The following is a 21,117-nucleotide window of genomic DNA, read 5'->3' as shown; positions in this document are numbered from 1 at the left end:
TTAGGGGTATGAAAAATAGATATTTTTCATACCCCTAAGTAAAAAGGGTTGTTCACCCTTAACATTTATTTATTTATACGGCAGCTCAACGTTTGCTGGGTCAGCTAGTACATATATATATCTCAATGATCAAATCACTGAATATTGTAAAAATGCTATTTTTACGATGTCTAATGTAAAAAATAGCTCTTTAAATATTTAAGGATACCATGTATTTCAATGAATACGTTTTATATAGAAAATACAAATACTATCTTACTATATGAGGGGATCTGAGATAGATTTTTTTATTTATTTGGAAAAAAAACAATTCACAATGAATAATATAAGTAAATATTTGATCAAATATAACATGAAATAAGAAATACACTTTCTGATATTAAAACTACATTCTTAATACATAAATCAAAATATGTAACTTGAAAACCTGTTAATAAGGTGTTGACGTTTTTTTGTAGAATATTTTACATAATGCAAATGCAAAGATGTAGTAGCTGTTCAAACGTTCATATAATATTGGAATTTCTAATATTGGATCGTCAATACTTTGGGGGAAAAATCAAATTTAAGGATATTCCTTCAATTAACATTTAATAGATTGATAGATATCACCCTGGTTACTTTATTCTTTGGGTATCACTATCTATATAAAGTCGAAATCAGGTCATATTCAATTATTGTAATAATATGTATTTTTTCCCATACCGAATAGTGGTTTTATCTTGTACATCAAATTAATCGATTATTATTACAGAAAATCACATCCCTAGTGAAACTTCAAATGTAGATAATAAAAAATACAGATAAAAGTATCGTAAAAACAAAAAATGAATAGGGGGTTAAAACTAAAGTTAATTTAAACGATTGTCAATCTAGTATATAGCTTTAAATCATAAATGACGAAGCAATAAGCAAACTTATTCATAAATCTTCAAAAATAAAACTTAAAATTGACTTTACTAAAAAATCTATCAATGATTTTGGCAACATCTGTAAATTGATTATAGATAATTTGCCAAATGTCAACGTGATCATTGACATTTTTTTTAACGGTTTTGTTTGGCTTTCAAACTTTATCAAATAAATAGATCAAATTTATAATTGTGTGTGATCAAAGATAAATCCAAATAGTTATAAATCAATACAATCTGTGAAAACCCTCTCACTATTATTACAGACAATACATAATACCATATTGACACAAGAGCAATCATTTCCCGCCATAAAACGAAAGTGAAGTGAATCGAACTTTCGCAGTTTGAACAATGTTATCGTCGGAGGATTTAGAAAGGCTAATTACAGTGAAAAGGCGTGAGATAGAGACGGAGAAAAGACTTCTGGGTCTAGCTGAGATTGCGGATAACGTGAGTATCGAGCGTAAAGCGCTTGCAGCTTATACTACCAACCTGTTGCGGAGTTGCGGATTGGTCGTGTCGTTCTATCGATTTTCGCTTCAGTATCCTGTATTCGCTTCAGGGGTTTCAGTTTCGGTTTAGACGCGGTGCGTAGCATGGTTTTTACGACACAGTATGTTTGTCGTTTCGTGTTTTTTTAATTTATTTCGTATATAATGAATAAAAGTTGATAATATTTTTGGTGATTATTTGAAGAGACGATTTAAATCAAAGTTGTAGGTGTGAAGCGATCCTACATTAAGTGTTAAAAGTTTCGGTAAGTTTTGTGTGATGAGCTCAAAAGTTTTCAGTTTATTTTTCAAAATAAAAAATAATATGTTTTGGAAATAAGTTTGCATGTACATCTAATTATTTTCTGCATTCATAAATTCTTATGTTGTATTTTTTATTTATTGTTGTAAAAAAAAATGTCATATAAAAAAATAGCTACATATGATTCAAATGATTTTTAAAGTTTTAGTACTAAACCAGCAATATCTAATATAATTAACTAGAAGTCCAGTTTAAGGCTATATGAAAAGGCTTTTATAAAACAACCGTATGTCTAACGCACATATTGAACAACAATATAAAGTTATTTTTAATTTTAACCGAGACTGACCAGTGCCTATAATCAAATATATGAAAAATAATAATTCTTGTCAGCAGCACCTACTTCGAGTGTTAAAACTGTTCTATCTTGTAACCTGATATCATCCATACACAAATTTTTATTTTAATTGTTTAGGGCGTACAAATATTCACATATACTTTATATATTTTTGTTTGAGGTAGCATACAAGCATGCAGTCCGTTTTATAGTAAGTGGAGACTCCTACCGATGACCATCTGTAAACTACTCTAGGTAGAATATGGGTTGCCAGTTCAGAGCTCTGGTGTCTAAGATGGTCACTTTGTACTTAAGTTAGTTATCATCCATTTAAAGTGCAGAATTGCTTAACTCTAGAAATAAGTGTGGCAGTTGTACCTCCTCGGTCAGACAATATTGGTTCTATTATTCTCCTTGCTACAAGCAACTATCACAAAAATATTTGAAATTGAACGACTGGAAAGTTTTTTTTTGTAATAGATATAAGAGTAGCAGATGAGCATGCAGTTCACCTGATGGTAGGTGGAAACTGCCACCCATGGACATCTGTAATTAACCTTAGATAGGATTAGATATTCCTACCTGAGGTCGGCCTCAGATGCACCGCTACTCTTGAGGACTAAGGTGGAATGCCTCGGAAAATTATGTCTTCCTTACCACACCCCTCAAACCATAATACAGCAGCATTAAACTCGGCTGTTATTAGGCTGCTGAAATAGTTGTGGCGCTGGTGCCCCCGGAGTCGAATCTCATTAAATATTGTGTACTGGTTTAAAAAGTGTAGTAAGGGTGAGACGATTATACAAGGTGGTCTATCTTCGACCTCAGTAACTTAGTCCACATGGGCGACTTCAGGTAGAAGTAGTCCATGGGTTTGATAACATATGACCATGGGCAACAGTGGCTGCTTATATTGAAAATATACTTTGGTTATTTACGCTTTGCGCCTTGAGGGCGTTATTTTATGTTTAATGACTCTCGAAAGACTCCTATGATCTGGGAAGCTGTGTGGACTGCATACATGTTTGCTTCTATTTAAAAAAAAAGTCTTATACCAAATTCCGAACATAGGAGAGATCGGACAAAATGCCATTAAGAAATAAAAATACCAGTTCATAATTCTTACAATACTTCACATAACGCAAAGTAACTGAAGACATCGATTGTGCATTAAAGTTCAACGGTCCGATTCCCCGGGTGGTCGGTGGACGCTTCTTACCCATTGTTGTATGCTTGGGTAATTATTGCACGCATATCACAAATTGATTGTAGAGTTTCATTGAAATATTTCAAATAAAACCAGAGTACGAGGTCAGAGATATATCATTGTGGTGCCATAATTAACACTGCGCTTAACTCTGCTGTTTTTAAGCAGAAATAGGTGTGGTACTTCGCTACTGTTCTTGGCTCCCCAGGGTCGGAGGTCTGGGGCTGACCGCCCCTTCCGCCAATGTCCGCTAGAGGCTCTCTCACCTTAAAATAAAATATTGTGTACTAGTTTAAAGGGGAGATACATTTATATGAGACGATTCCATTAGAAAATAAAAATGACAGTTCGTAATTCTTACGATTAGTTATTTTACGTCATGCGAAGTCATGACGTAAAGTAACTGAAGACATCGATTGTGTATTAAAGTTCATCGGTCCAATTCCCCGGGTGGTCGGTGGACGCTCCTTACCCATTGTTGTGTGCTTGGGTAATTATTGCACGCATATCACAAATTCATTGTTATGTTATCTACGTAGATATGTACCTACAATGAGGAGATTTTAATATGTAATCTTTTTGTCTCTTTGTTTCGGAATTTGGTGAGACGGTAAGAAATCATGATTGTTGTGTTTGATAGAGACTTTAAATTTGACGGATTGTTTACATTTTCAAGTCAAAAAAAATTGCGACTTTGGTCGAAACTAGGATAGAAATCGCAGGTTCGGATTCGGCTTCAGCTGAAATACCAAAAATTTGCCAGTACTTTTTGAAATTAGAAAAATGTGAGCTAATTTTGCAAGTGCAAATTATTTCGCATGGGACCGGCGCGGTGACAGCTAAAAAGCCATGGTAACGCCTAAAAATTCAGCAATTTTAGAAAATACGTAGTATAATTTTTGACAGGCAACAATCTTGATAAGTCTTGATATGGTTTGAATCATTTAACCAAGCGGTTCGATGTCATGTTTTCAAAATTTTTCAAAACTTCACGTCTTATAACATTTTTATACATTTACATATATACATTTGTACATTTTCTAACCTCATAGTGTGAGATACGCTTTGCCGTTTTATGGGGAAAGATTGCTGTGGGACATAAAAAAGGATTGCACTTTGCAGTCTTAAGTTAATATACATAATACTAAAACAAAAACTTTTTCAGTAATTTATATTTTTTCCGCACAGTATTAAAATGAAGTCTAAAATCAAAATCATATTTTTAATAATCCCTACCACATGAATCTATCAAATTATATTTGCATTTCTGTTTTAAAATATTCTTATCTTACATATTCTAGATATAATGTATTGGATTAGGTTTTCAGGTCATAATTATTTGATCCGATGGTGTTTCAGTTCATGTAATGGCATTTTAAGTGGCCACTCAAACAAACCGTATTATAAATATTTAATCAGAATGTACTATTGATGTTTTAATGACGTATATCGAACCTATAGGAATGTAATGCCTTTCTATCGAGTTTTTATAATGGCATTAGCAAACTAAGCATGCAGTCTAATTAAATAGATACTGCTATTTTAGACGGTTGCAAATTTGAACTGTCCAACTATTACGGTTCAATAGATAAAGCGAAAAATGTAAAAAAATAGCAGTTTCTTTTTTTATTAAGTTTTTTTTTTCATTTTAGTATCATATTTGTTGTTATAGCGGCCACCTTTATACATTTTTTGTAAAAAAATCTATCTATTACTGTTCTGGAGATAGACCCCTGTGACAGGCGGTCAAACGGACAGACAGCGGAGTCTTAGTAATAGGGTTCCGTTTTTACCCTTAGGGTACGGAATCCTTGTCCCTGTAGTTCCGGGACCAGAATAGGGCTACGGTATCCCCTGCCTGTCATAAGAGGCGATTAAAAGGGGGCTTCCGGGGTTACGCACGGCAAGAGTGGGAGCTCGAACCGCCCGGCTAGCGATCCTGGAGAGGACGGCGGTGTGTGTGGTCGCATACCGTCGTGAACGCCAGATGGTGTGGGAGGAGCGAAAACTGCTCCCCCAGGGCAGAGCCCGATTGGGGCATTGCGCTTGGAGGGATCCGGTTGTGTTCCGTCGAAGATCCCGGAGTTCTCCAAAGCGTTGAGGACGGCCACCGGGGGGGTTTTTAATGCGGTAAAAATCCCACATAACCCGGCGTCGCTCCCACATCGTCGGGTACCTTTTGAAGGTTCCCTTGTAAAGAAAAAAAAAACAAAAGGAAGAGTCACCTAAATCATTAGTCTTATTATAAGGAAGAAACCTTATTACAGTTATGTCACAGCACTTCCCGTACTTTCGTCGTCCATTAATCTTTTCATGCATGCTCGTTGCTCGCTCCAGTACATTCTCTCCGACCTCATTAACTAAAAAGGTAACTTATTATTCTTTTGTTGGTAACCTTGACCGAGTATCATAGTTATTTATGACGAGAGAGTGATGGTGCTCTTTTCTCGTATATTGTTTTGAACAAAAATATTAGGTACATAGGGGTATTTAGTAGACATAGTCAGGATTTTCACAAAATTCATACCGCTTCACGCTCACATCACATCGAATTTGTTGTTATTTGCCATAGATATATTCCAGAACTTATTCCCAATTGACAATAAGTGATAGGTGACACTTTTCCTCCCTATTTTCAGTATATTACTATATTACCAATTACTATACTATATTACGCTACATTTACGGCCCCACACTAGGATTCCCTGTGTCGCAGACACACAAATACGAGTGCTTCACCTCGCAGAAAGAAATATTCGTTAAACTTAAAAGAAATATATGTTTTCAAACATATGATTATCCATATCCGAGTTCAGGTTTCGATCCTCAGTGATACAGTCAGTGAGAAGTTAAGAATTTATTATAACATTTTTTAACAACAAAAAAAATTGTTACAGAACATAACAGAACAGCGCAGCAAAGGAAGTCCAAGTGAAGAACACAAGGTCCAGTTCTCGAACGAATCCCTGATCGAGAGGAATGGTCCAAAACAAGAATGCGGAGACAAAGAAACAAAGGCGAGTCGCGATTTTGAAGATATACCAGCTGATCTAGAAAGATATATACGGGTAAGTGTTTTATATTTTCAAAGGCGGTAGAATTCTCAGTGGTTCGACTCCGGCGAAACCACCACCACACCTATATCTGAGTAATAATAGCAGAGTCAAACGCTGTTGTGTTCTGGTTTGAAGGTTGTGGTAAGGGAGAAATACTTTTTTGAGTCATTCTAGACAGAGTCTTGGACCTCAGGGGTAGCGGCGCATCTGTGGTCGACCTCAGGTAGGAACATCTAATTCTCTCTGGGATTGATTATATACGTTCATGGGCGGCAGTAGGCATTTACCATCAGGTGGACTGTATGCTCGTCTGCCACTATGTTATAAAAAAAGCAAAGAAGCAATATAGTCCATTTGATGGTAAACAGCTACTACTGTCTATGAACATCTGTACTCAAACACAGATATGAGTAAGAGTCCTACCTGAGATTGCGTTGCTACCCCTGAGAAATTGGAACGCGTTGGATAAATATGTCTCTTTTAATACACCCTTCAAACCAGACCATAGTAACGCAACCAGAACGCATTGCTGATATAATAAATAGTAGTTATGTAGGGAACATGTTCTTTCGCCTTTTCAGTGTTATTACAATTTGTAGTTCTTAAAATCCTTATAACAGCTTCAACACGTTCTAAATAAAACCTTAAAAATCTTTATCAAAGTATCTTTTTTCGCGAATATCATTTAAATCTACTATTACATCTACATAGTTATTTTTGTTTTATTAAGGAATACGAGACATATAAATTTTGACATTAGTAAGTGGTGTAAGTTTGACCTTAATTCATTAGTAATTATGTCAATTCTGTGAAATAGACAGAATTAAGCAAATATTAAAGAACCTTGAGGATAGAGGTGCTTCAGTAGGGCGGGGTCTTCAATTTATTAATACAACGCAATGTTATTTTAATTTAACTTTATTATTGTCCGAAGTTCGTCAAGGCGAGTTCCTTGTAGTCTGATTCGAATCTGGCTCGAAGGAGCAATGTCAAAATATGTTTTTCTAAGCATGGAGTATTTTTTTACCAGAATACAATATATAGAAAGAATGAATTAGTATTTGCTGAGTAACTTTTTTTGGAAATCTTATTCAAAACCTTAATCTTTAATTAATAAAATATTACCTTTAATCTTCATATTTTCAAATTCACGTAGGTATGTATGAATGTAATACAAAATAATTACGATAACTCAGTTTAATAAATATGATAATCCAAAATTTCGCCTTCATTAAAAATGAACGAGAGGTAAATAGTAATGCTGTCAGTTGGCAATTCAATATTTATTGAATCAAGCCATAATGTATAATGGTTTTTTGTTTCCTCTATTATCTCACATAATACGCTGCATTCCATTGTTTTTGCACCTAAATTATTGTATGTAACAACACATATAATGTAACAATGTTTACCGTTAAGTAATAGTGAAAGTAGCTGCTGCATTTACGCACTTGTTTGTTTCTCCATAGTATTGTAATTTTAAAAGTGTAACGGATTTTTACTTGCTAGGAAGTAATCAAGAAATTTATAAGACAAAAATGGTTAAATAATAGATTTTTTTAACGATATATCATCTATCAAGACGAGGTATTTAACTCGCTTAAATTTTTCAGACGTAAAATGAGCTGCCTTAAATTAGACGTTAGACGAGTTACTTAAAATTTATACACGTTAAATAAACGAGCTACTTCAATTTTATAGACGTTATACGAGTTACTTACATTTTGTAGACGTTATACGAGCTACTTACATTTTATAGACGTTATACGAGCTACTTAAATTTTATAGACGTTATACGAGCTACTCAAAGTTTATAGACGTTACATGAGGTTATTAAATTTTATAGACCTTAAGCGAGCTACTTAAATTTTATAGACGTTAGACGAGCTACTTACATTTTATGGACATTAGACAGGAGCTACTTAAATTGGTTTAAATAGTTCAAATTGATGCCATACTTAAGTTTTAAAGATACTAGGTTATTGTCACTTATTTTTTATTTTAACACAGTTTAAAATTTTAAAGACGAATTTTAATGTTTGTGTGTCCCAAACAAACATATTCTAGAGCTTATTAGAAATTGCAAACAAGAACTCCAGTTTTATTATTTGTATAGATTTTCCGTTTAGCTACACGAGTTCAATACAAGTATAGTTTGAACTAAATGAAGTGGCGTGCGCGTAATTGGTTTGCCCGAGAAAACGACCATGTCAAACTGTAATCGTTGGAGAATTGCGAACCGAATCCATTTTCCCTTTTCTGCGCGGCGTAGTGCCATTGTTATGTAATGACGGGGTTGATTTTATTTAAATCTAGGAAGAGTTTATTATCTTGTATGTTATAAATAAAGATGTTATATAAGCTTAAGTTTTATAGCCGTCAGACGAGCTACTTCAATTTATACACGTGGGACGAGCTACTTAAATTTTATGGACATTAGACAGGAGCTACTTAAATTGGTTTAAATAGTTTAAATGGATGCCTTAGTTAAGTTTTAAACATACTAGGTTATTGTATTTTTTTTCTTTTAAGACAATTTAAATTTTAAAAGACAAATTTTAATGTTTGTGTGTCCCAAACAAGCATATTCGCAAGCTTATATGAAATTGCAAACAAGAACTCTAGTTTTATTATTTGTATAGATTTTCAGTTTAGCTACACGAGTTCAATACAAGTATTGTTTGAACTAAATGAAGTGGCGTGCGCGTAATTGGTTTGCCCGAGACAACGGCCATGTCAAGCTGTAATCGTTGGAGAATTGCGAACCGAATCCGTTTTCCCTTTTCTGCGCGGCGTACTGCCATTGTTATTTAATGACGGGGTGGGTTTTATTTAAAACTAGGATCGATGATGTTTTATTTCTTCTTGTAGATTTATCTATGTCGTCGTCAACTCACTAATGTCCTACCGGATACAGGTTTCCTCTTGAAGTTAGGAAGGCTTAGGCTATAGTCTACCGTGCTAGCCAAGTGCGAATTGGTAGACCTTTTTCTACGTAAAAAAGGGCCTATGTTTTGTTGTTAAGACCATATCAAAAATCGTTATTTCTAGCGACAAAATCGCCAAATTGTCGACACTGATTTGGGATTTCGTTTATATTTTGATGGTGGTTTGACTCAGGCGGCACCATGACCACACCTATTTCTGCCTCATAACAGCAGCGTTAAGCGCTTCTGTGTTCTGGTTTGAAGGATGTGGTAAGAGAGACATGCTATTCAGAGGCGTTCCAGCTTAGTCCTCAGGGGTAGCGGCGCATCTGTGGCCGAGATCAGGTAGGAATATCTGATCCCATGTCTTTGGGCGGCAGTAGCCACTTACCATCATGTGGACTGCATGCTCGTCTACTACTCCTAAATTATAAAAAAGGCGACTATCTGAGTGCTCAGGAGTGGTAATGCAAATGCATCACAAATGGGATCGACTTCACTTAGAATAGAAACTGTTCTATGTATTGGTCAATTGTCAATGTGGTCAGTAGGCAGTTGTGTGGCAACACATCACAGTGACCATTGACCACCTCGAGCTTATGTGCATTTGCTACTTAAATATCATATTAAAAAGAATCGTAGTAGTAAAAATCGTGCATCATCAAGTTTATATGCGGGTCATTCCAGTGAAGAGGTAGTTTCTCATATAAATGTAATTCTACGCAGTCAAGATATATACCAAGAACGTATCTGATATTGTCTAATAAAAGAGTCATTTTGCAAACCGCGGGATGAGTTTATCATTGCCAATGCCGAATCAACTACAACTGCGTTTAACGCCTACTGCGTTTAGCGTGCTAAAATAATATCATACCGAATCTTACATCTTTACAAGGTAATCTCTGATGGTACTGCCCACTGGTGATTACGAATCTGGTTATAACTGGATGTATCTGGTGCGTTCTGATTTTTAACAATGGATAGATAGATCCTACCTCTATTGGAATCTTAGATTATAGATCGTTTTTTTTTATTGTTTTTTCCTAATATAGGAATAGCAGACGAGCATGCAGTCCACCTGATGGTAAGTGGCTACTGCCGCCCATGGACATTGTAATCAACCCCAGATAGGATTAGATATTCCTACCTGAGGTCGGCCTCAGATGCGCCGCTACCCCTGAGGACTAAGTTGGAACGCCTCGGAAAACTCTGTCTCCTTTACCACACCCTTCAAACCGAAACAAAACAGCACCTAACACTGCTGTTATTAGGTAGAAATAAGTGTGGCGGTGGTGCCGCCGGAGTCGAACCACAAAGGGTTCTACCACCTTTAAATCTATCTTAAATTATTCGTCGTCGTCATTCCACTGCTGAGCATGGGTCGCATCAGAGATTGAGAAGCGTTCAGACTAGGGTTGTTGCGAATATCAGCATCAGCATCAGCATCCGCTGATTATCAGCTTTCTTTTAAATATCAGCATCCGCATCCGCAACAAAAGATGCTGATATTTAATGCTGATATTGAAATTGTAACGTGTTCGTTGAAGGCGGGACCGAGCTTAAATCACGTGGAGTTTTAGACAATCACAGAAGTTTATAAACACAAGTTGTCATCAAACAATCATTCGATTGTATTGACAACGTAATTTGGTCAGACATCAATAACTTTCGATCATAGTTCAATCAATCAATAAAAGAATTATGTATTCAATTCATAATGCCACATCCAGTGAAAAGTGCAATATGACCAAATATTTCGTTAAGATACGACACAGTGTAGTATTTGTAAAAAAATAACAAATAAATGCCGACTTCTGTGTCACTGCAGAGTGGAGGGTAGCTGAAGTGGATGTTGGTTTGGTACATGGTTCTGAAGTCGGTGCTAAATATATTTAGTTGGATAACGGCGTAAACAGCGTGTTCAATATGAGCGCCGGCTTCGGAGATATGTGCTGAGCCAAAATTTGTTTCAGTTGATTTTTGCTTTGTCATGTTTTGTTTGTTTGACATGGAAGTCGATTATATTTTTTAATATATTTTTTTTCACCTTTTTTAGTGATGACATACTAAAAAACTTACAAATGCACTAGTCGCCCTTACGATTTTTGAAAGTTCCCCTCGATTTCTCTGGTGATCAGACCCTTATTTTCTTATAATGGAACTACTTTGGAAATATCTTTTTTTCCAACAAAATAAAAATCATCCAGTTCGGTTCTTAAACGACGAAGTTATCCGCGAACAATTGAGAAACCTCCTCATTTTGTGAAGTTGGTTAAAAAAGACTATTCTCGTAAGGGACGTACAAATACCTCAGTATAAAATATATTTATTATTTAGTATTTTTAAATATCAGCATCAGCATCAGCTGATATTAATCTGAAAAAATCAGCATCAGCATCAGTTGATCTAGTAAAAACCTGCATCAGCAACAACCCTGGTTCAGACCAGACCAGGTACATTTATGCTATAGGTATATCTTTGAAATCGTTTTTACGTGCCTGGGATACGAACTTGAGACCCCGAGATTGAGAGGCCAAGTTTAAAACCACTAGGTTGTCCAGTTTAAAGAATCAGGTAGGTACACAGAGGTAAATTCAAAGAGCGTTCCGTATAATAAGACCAATATATTCGTAATTTCTTAACAAAGGTTTATTAAAGTGGAAGCTGGTGTAGTGGAGACTTAACTCACAATACTAGATACTACTACTAACGAACTAAGCGAAGCCGAGGGGTTCCTTCACTCGAAACCCTATTTAAATACAGAAGTTAAGGCGGCCCTTAACGATACGGCTATTGTAAGTACCGTAGGTTACCTCTACGAGGGAAACGTTTAAAGTTGAATGAAACAAGACTCCGACGAGGCTTAACGATTGCTTAATAATAACAACATGAATCGATTTAACGTGTGCTCTGAAGTATGAAAACACTCTGTTAGAATTGTTTTATGATTACAAGATGATTACACGAGATGTGCTCCACGGTTTCAGCCGCGTTTAAGAGTAAATACTATGTATTAATTTTACTGCAGTGATATCATGGGTTTAAATTTTTTGCGCGGATCACTAATTTTGTTCTTAAATAAAGTAGTTTAAGTTACTTAAGTAGGCTAAGTACTTTTTATAACATGCACTAATTTCCAGTTAAAGTCCTGTCAAAATTGGTTCAGTCGTTTCGGAGATTAATGAGAACAAACATACAGACTGACGGACAGACAAAGAGACGAAGAATTAGTCCTTTGCAACTATGGGGTAGCAACGTGTGTGCGGTCAACCCCAGGTAGTACTTTTATATAGATGTCCATAGGCGGCAATTGCCGTTTACTAGCAGATGGACTGTAAGCTCGTTCGCTATTCCAATAAACTAAAAAAAAAATTATAGTTTTTAATATGTCCCTTATTTATATTCACTATCGAAGGGCAATGCACTAAGGCTCCCAACTGCCTATCGCCGCGGGGACATTACACGAACTAAATATTCTGTGAGATTTCTCTTTATAAAGCGTTCAGCTCGAATCCTGTCTAGACAGGGGTTATTTCAAATGGGGTTGATTGTACGACCGATGTGGAATCGTACCTTTATAGTGACATTTGATATAAGCACTTGAGTTTGAATAAAACGATTTATTGTCGTTTTATAAGTGTATTGTTAATACTTAAATAGTAATACTAGTTTTACTAACCGTAATAACCATTTTTATTGACCAATCGTAGGTATGCATCGATACCTTAATTCGCAAATCAGTCAACTCCACTTTTTGTCAATTTTTTTTATTTATTTTGATAGTAACTGGCGTTGAATGAAATCAAAATAAATAAAAAAGAAACATTTTGACAAAAAGTGGAGATGGCTGATTTGCGAATTAAGGTATCGATATGACGGCGCATACTACGGAGAGGTCATGATGAAACATCAATTTTCAAAACAATAACCTTTGCAAAATATAACCTAAAAGCTCCTAATAAATTAATAAATCTTAAATATATATAACTCAAAGGTGACTGACTGACATAGTGATCTATCAACGCACAGCCCAAACGACTGGACGGATCGGGCTGAAATTTGGCATGCAGGTAGATGTGATGACGTAGGCATCCGCTAAGAAAGGATTTTGATCAATTCTACACCCAAGGGGATAAAATAGAGGATGAAAATATTACGTAACGCGAGCGAAGCCGCGGGCAAAAGCTCGTCAATCATAAATCGAAAAGTATGAGGGCCATTCAAGACCCGTCTAATTCGGAGGCCTCATCTAGATGAGGGGCTAGAGGGAGCTCTAACTAGTTGCAGAGGAAGAAAATGAAGTACCTAATTAATAGACCTTTGGTGCGATGCGGTCCAATTTTGGATTTAGGTCAGACGCCTTATGTATGTAGAATGTTTATATAGGGGATGTTGCATCTATACCTCTTCCCTTAATTAGTATTACGGAGATGCCCACGCCTGGGCTAATACAGACGTGAAGTATGCGATATGCGTAAATGTTTCCGACCTGAATACCTAAGTGGGTACAGTTAGACGATTATCACACCCACTATAAGCAATAAATATAACATTTTAATAGCGCTTATGTACAATTTGCGACCACTTGATATCTTCTATACTTGGTATACTAGTGTCTAACGCTACTTTGTATGTGCTCAGTTTTATGTGGTGATCATAAATCTTTTAAGGGTGACCCGCGAGCGGTTACTAGACAATCTGACGTGCAGAGGGTTCCGGGTTCAATTCCCGCTCTGACCATCTTAATGATGAATTTGTGTTCGGGTATTTGTGTCTGTCTTCGTGTGCCATTCGGGTCAAGAAATTAAACTGTGTAGACTGCGTAAAGACGCATATTGGTGGAAAAGAGGAAATTATAGATGCCTTTTGAATTTCTGAATTTCAGTCCACCTGATGGTAAGTGGCCACTGCCGACCATGGACATTTATAATCGACTACAGATAGGATCGGAATCTTACCTAAGATTGGCTACAGATGCGTTGTTACCCCTGAGAACTACATTAGAATGTTTCGTAAAAGTAAGGGAGAGCTCTTTACATATCAGTTTGTTATTATTTGGCAGTAATATAGGTATACCGTCGGTGTCGAACCATAAAGGCTTCAGTCATCTTAAAGATAGGCATTTTCTAAATTCTCTGTATTTATTTTCACCATTCAAAGCCATAAAAATACCTAAATAGAATTTTTCAACATTTATGCGCGCTGATTTTGTAAACGACTGAACAGATTTTCACGTAACTTTGACATAATGATAGGCATATTTACTGGGAAAAGTAATGGATATTATTTATTTCTAAAATATGTCGGGTTTATTTGTAAAATAGTAAAACCATGCGCGAGGGAATATTCATCAGATAGTTATATAATGGCTATATCTATGTTTTTTGTACCTAGATGGAGATGATAACTATATCCGCTCATGTTCTATTGTGATAACATAAATGTAATTTATTGTAATTACGCATTGTTCTTAACACAAGGACATTGTGTTAAACTACCTTTTATAAATACCAGCTGACCCGGCAAACGTGTTGCCATATAAATAAAAAAAATGTTAAGAATGAACAACCCTTATAACTTAGGGGTATGAAAAATAGATAGTAGCCGATTCTCAGATCTACGGAATATGCATATAGAATTTGGTGAAAATCGGTAAAGCCGTTTCAGAGGAGTACGGTAACTTACATTGTGACACGAGAATTTTATGTATAAGATATACCTAAATTGTGTATATTTTTTATAAAATATATCTAACGTATTTTAAAAAGTTTTTATGCGCACCTTTATGTACCAAATTGAATGAGTGAAAAATACTTAAATATTATATATTTTTGAAGTCGCCTATGATCACCTAGGTGATCAGGTGCCAGGTGATCAAAGTGCACTAATGAGTGGAAAATGATCAGCCAGGCGATCATATTGGAATAGACATATGATTGCTATGCATGATGTGTTCATACGTAACTAAAATTACAAAAAAGACTAACTTTAAGATCCTAGATTAGTAACTTTCTGTATGATCAATTAAATAAATAAATATGCATTTTTAACCGAGCCGGGTCACATCCTGCCCGCGGGCCGGCGGCGCGGTGGTTCCCCTAATATGATTTAATTCCATTATTAATAATTGATCCATCCAATGTTTGTCTCCAATTTCTAGTAGAACATTGCCAAATGTAGGCCTTTAGTAGGCAAAACAGGTAGTTAAACTAGATTGAATATTATTAATAGCAATGTTTGAAAGAATAGCAGATAATCGTGAATCACTCCTTTGAGCATGGCTAACTTCAGTAATAAATCATTCAATATTTTTTGTTGTAAAAGATATAAGATTACGTTGAATATATTGAAGGTTACTGTAAATCGATATTGGACATTGACGAATTACCAAATGGACTCCTAATAGGTACTTACTTAACCTTTTTTCAAAGAGAAATTCAAACATGTCACGTAGGATTATTAATGAGAATGTAGCATAAAAAAGGAAAATCGTACAAATAAGGTTATAGGCTACGTTGGTCATATTAATTATGAAATATGCTAAAAAAATCCTATTAACCCCTTTACAAACTAAATGGGACCCCTCGTTAGTCTACAACTTCAATTGAAAGGTTTTCTCTTACACCGATATTACCCTAACCTTACATAAAATTCGTAAAATAATATATTCATAAAAATAATTTACATTTATAAATACATAAACTTAGATTAAAACTTTATCGCTTGCAATCAGCAAAATGCACTGATATCCAAAATCAATAGTTAATATGGATCCTTGAATGTACACTCGAGTAAAAAAGCATTAATTTAATAATCGTCGAAAACAATCGCTTTCAATTCCGCAGTGCGACATGAATTAATCTGAAACAGATGTACCGCAAATGAAATTTGCGCAGAATTTTATTTTTTGTAGGATTTTTTGATGATTATCTCTTGTTAATGAATGAAAGCAAAAAATAAACAATCGTATCTTCCCACGCTTTAGTCCAAATTAGTCTTTATAGACAATAAATCATAAAATTTAGATGGCACATTCAAAATAGTTATCAATCATATTTTTTATTGTATAATGAATATCAAGATGTGCCACGGCACAGGTGTCATCCAGGTGGTCTGGGATCGATCCCCGGCCAGACCAGAACATTGAGTACAGTGTGGTTGTACTTGTCTTAGTGTGTCCATGGCTGTCATGAGACAAGACAGTACGGTTATAAGATTATGGGTCTCAAAATAATAAACATAAATACCCATAATGTCCAGCTGCGTCCTACCAATTTTAAAAGTTTAATATCTTCTTTACACGCTGTAAGATTTACCCTTATATTTGAATCTACTCATGCACATATAACCGAATCCGTCTTTTAACTCAGAAACTTGGTTTCCATACAATTTCGTTTTTTTATAATCTCTAACATTTAGATTTACCTATATTAAAATCGACTCATACTCATAGAATCACCGAACCCATCTTTTAACTCGGAAACTAGTTTTCATGTCTCCGTTCTTTTCCATACAACAGTACAACAAACAACAGGCCAGTACGAAATCGGATACGCGTCCGGTGTGACAACTGACAACCGAGTTTTCCCCGAGCGTACATGGCGTAGGCAGGAGACGCAATCATTTGGCACCAGTTGAGCACTCGATGCTAACTCGGAGCCGTGTTTCGGGAATTCGTTCGCTTTTACGGAATGTTAAACATTTTTTTTGTTATGATACGTTGAAATGTGCACGGATAAAATTAAATAATTTGTGTAAAAAAATCTTTTGTTACAAAAATAAATTGTAAAAATAATTTCGTGTAAATAAAAATAAAAGAACAATTTTATGGCATTTAATAATTCTTACAATTAATTTAACTTCTTTATTGCTTTTATTAAATCTTACAAATATTTTTATTGAACGACTAATAAAATTGTGTTGCTAGAATTCTGTAAAAATTGTTTTTCAAAATATTTTTGTGCGTGAAAATGTTGTTGAAAACGTGCGAGGACAGCGGTGGCAGACAAAACGTGAGTTTCCTGTGTATTTGCTTTAATATGCTCTAATTGGCTGTTACGATGTGCAGTGTCTACACAAGTACCTGACAACTGCATAAGGAGGTAATGACTGAAATAGCTCGCTCTATATTTCCTGTTAAATGTAATGTGCTTTTTTTAAATGAATTGGAATCGCTTTATATTTTTATTGTTTCTGAATTCAACACAGCGTTGAATTCAATATCGGGTTGTTTAGTGCGTCGTAGGACCGCGATTTGATACAGTAAAAATATCCGAAGTTCGATTTTCAGACTTGCTACGTAATTTCACTTGTAATCTTAAAATTTGATCGGCAGTTGGATGGATAACCGTCAGTGGCTAATTTTCACGTTAAATCATCGGTCCTGGTAATTATCATGGGATACAGTCGATAAAGTTTGTCGAAAGCCTACACGGTTCGGTTACTAACTAACCACCTATCTTTATTGGTGTATCAGTTCCACGCTGGTCAAACGTGAGGAATTATGGTTTGGACCACCTAATTCTGAGAGAATATTATGTGGGGGAGAGTAGAGAACCCTATGTAGGCACTTCATTCTTACATTAAATTATTGAAAGGCATAAAAGAAAATAAATTCTGGAACATTCTTTACATTCTTTGAAATCAAATTAAGAAAAACATTTTTATTTACTTTTTCATTTATATTTTATTTTATCTGCGTGTTACACTTAGAGCGTGGAATAAAATTATATTTATTGTAAAAAAATGAAATGAAAGAAGGAATAAATGAAACCTGTTTTTTTTTTTAATTTGCTTACGTACACTTGGCGTGTTGTTATAATAAAAGCTATAAATAAAATTGGTCTTAAGAGAAAATATCTAGCAATAATCTAGGAATCTTGCCTACATCCTTGACCGAGTTTATGTGAGCGATAAAATATTACGAGTTCCCATTGCCATTTCTTCGTGGAATTTTGTGGGCTCAGGTCCAAGTTCATTTGAAGTAATCGCTTGGTAACTTATGTATCGTTAAGTAATTAGTTATTATTGAGTCCCTGCTAGACAAGGGTCTTTAGAGGGAAGGGTTTGGGCCAGTGTTTGTCATAGATGTGAGTACAGAGGGTTGACGAAAGGGCCAGTAGAAAAAGGGGTGTATAAACGGGTTGATGGGCTTTGTTTTGTAATATTTTAAAGTAAATCTTTGTGATAATTTTTATTTTTCAATCAGAAATAGGAGAAACTTTTTTCGCTGCTTATTTCAGAGTCACATTATTATTATACGAACAGTTTTGGCGCTAGGAAATAATCAATCCAAAATAAGCTTAAGCACCTCAGGTGTAGGTTAGGTTAGTCTACTTTACTAGACAAGTGTGTGGATATTGATAGTTTTCATACGTTCGAGATAGTCAAGGAGACATGTAGATGTTCCTTACGAGGTTTTCCTTCACCATTATATCGAATGAAAATGAAACCTAAGCAATGTATGTTTTAATTAATTTGTAATAGGGATATATGTGCAACGGTAAATACGGTTAAATGGAATGCATCGTGTATTCCTTTTAATAATTTGACATCATCTATGTATTATGAATGGGGTAGCAATGTATTATATAAAGGACATACAGACGTTAATAAAAAAAATATTTACAGGGTCATTTTTCAAGTGTGGTCAAATCAAAAACTATGATGATTAACGAAAAGTTCCGAAAAAGTCGAAACCGGTTTTCATGAAAATTAAATCTGCATCATTAAATTAAAAAAAAAAAACAATTTCGCTAGCCGGGAATCGAATGAGTTCATTTTGAAAATTATTTTATTATATTATAGTTTCGGATTTGGCAAACGCACACTAGAAAAATTCAACCTGTATATAGATATAGTTGTATAACTTGGGGTCACACATGAAGGTGAAATAACAAAATTAATAGATAAAAAGCAACGATCGGCTCAATATCGGCAGAGACACGCGAACTGATTCATTTATCATGTCTATCTATTTTTGAACCATATCTATGCGCTAACCGCCCTATGATACCGCCTGTGGTAAATGTCAGGACCGCCTTGTCTGCGTAATTTATGATTATGGGCTTCTAGGACTTCTAGTAAATAAGTAAAGACAAATTTTTCGTAGACATTTTGTTGCGCATTAAATATAAATGTAGGTTTTTATTATATAGGAGTAGCAGACGAGCATGCAGGCCACCTGATGGTGAGTGCCTACTGCCCCCCGTGGTTATCAGTAATCAACCCCAGATAGGATTAGATATTCCTACCTATGGTCGGCCACTGATGCGCTGCTACCCCTGAGGACTAAGCTGGAACGCCTCGGGAAAGTATGTCTCCCTTACCACACCTTTCAAACCAGAACACAGCATCGCTTAACGCTGTTGTTACGAGGCAGAAATAGGTGTGGCGGTGGTGCCGCCGGAGTCGAACCACAAGGGGTTCTACCACCTTGAAAATCTATCTATTTTTTAACAATATCTGATATGTATGATACCGCCCTAGGGTAAATGTCAGGACCGCCTTGTCTGCGTAATTTATGATTATGGACTTCTAGGACTTCTAGTAAATAAGTAAAGATAAATTGTACTTAGAACTTTGGAGCGGCTGAAATATAAATGTACGTAAGTATTCGGTTTTTCTAGCTATGTCATGTGTAATTTATTATTATTACCCTCTAGGACTTGTAGCAAGTATAAATAACTTGTGCTTAGAACTTTACTAGTGCCTTAAAATATAAATGTACAATTTCAAAAAGCTAAAAGTACACCACGTTTATTTCTAGAGTGAAGCAGTTCTCGCGTATCGGTGAAGGGACAACCCTTCATTTACGAAAATGTCACCCTATTTACGATGGCGACCAGGTGGTCGCCAGGACTAAGATTAGTCCTCAGGGGTAGTAACGCATTTGTGATGGTCTTCAGGTAGAATCCCTGTTCTATATAGATTTGAAGGTGGTAGAACCCTTTGTGGTTCGACTCCGGCGGCACCACCGCCACACCTATTTCTACCTAATGACAACAGTGTTAAACGCTGCTGTGTTCTGGTTTGAAGGGTGTGGTAAGGGAGACATACTTTTCCGAGGCGTTCCAGCTTAGTCCTCAGGAGTAGCGGCGCATCTGTGGCCGACGCCAGGTGGGAATATCTAATCCTATCTGGGGTTGATTACATATGTCTATGGGCGGCAGTAGCCACTTGCCATCAGGTGGACTGTATGCTCGTCTGCTACTCCTATATTATAAATATATATATATATATATATAAGCTGGTTATAAATGTCCATAGGCGGCAGACTGCTTATCAGTACCTACCCTAACCATGAGTTTTTACGTTTTGACAAATATGACTGTTTTGGTATTTGTTTACGTATTTGCCCATACAATTTCCAATCAGCGCCCCTAGCAGATTGTATCAGTACTATAGTGTCAGTAACGTTACATTAAATGTCTAAATTGACAAAATGGCGCTTTATGTTTTGTTTCTTTTTTGCGAACATGTGAGGTAGAGAAAAAGACTTGAGCACTTATTTATTGTATCGTTAACTCAGTCTACTGAAGCAAACGTAACAGAAAAATGGATTGTGTAAACGTAACGTAAAATTGTGGGATGTTTTGAAAACTCATGGTAAGGTGGACTGCATGCCCTTTTCTCTCGTATATATATATATATATATATATATATATATATATTTATAGTTCCGAACTCAAAGGGTAAAAACGGAACCCTATTATTTATTATATGTATATCTAACCATAAACAGACAGGTTACCTGATGTAAAGCATCACCTGGGTCTATAAAAATTTGCAATATCAGAGAAGTTGCCAATGCATATTTACCCCTTATATTACTTATATTTTATTGTCTCCTCTCAGAATGAGAAGGATTAGGGCATTAGACCATAGTCCACCGCGCTGGCCAAGTGCGTGTAGGCGAACTTCA

At 35.6% G+C, this 21,117-nt stretch overlaps 1 protein-coding gene across 2 annotated transcripts in view; it reads left to right on the top strand.

Moving 5' to 3' along the window:
• Window positions 1-1,049: 1,049 nt before the first annotated feature.
• The window catches only part of LOC140755219 (uncharacterized), a 42,223-nt gene continuing 22,155 nt past the window's right edge, over window positions 1,050-21,117 (top strand). The window contains exons 1-2 of one of the 2 annotated variants that reach the window (XM_073090431.1): window positions 1,050-1,364; window positions 6,109-6,279. In XM_073090431.1, coding sequence (XP_072946532.1) covers window positions 1,266-1,364; window positions 6,109-6,279 — 270 coding nt within the window. In that variant the 5' untranslated portion in view covers window positions 1,050-1,265. Of the gene's footprint in view, window positions 1,365-6,108; window positions 6,280-16,828; window positions 17,207-21,117 lie in introns of those variants that run through there. The other variant, XM_073090432.1, reaches the window with a different exon arrangement.

The sequence above is a fragment of the Epargyreus clarus genome, unplaced genomic scaffold, assembly GCF_041222505.1.
Source record: "Epargyreus clarus isolate Ecla_fem2 unplaced genomic scaffold, WU_Ecla_fem_2.2 ptg000032l, whole genome shotgun sequence".
NCBI classification, from domain to species: Eukaryota; Metazoa; Arthropoda; class Insecta; order Lepidoptera; family Hesperiidae; genus Epargyreus; species Epargyreus clarus.
This window is presented reverse-complemented; position numbering and strand designations above follow the sequence as displayed.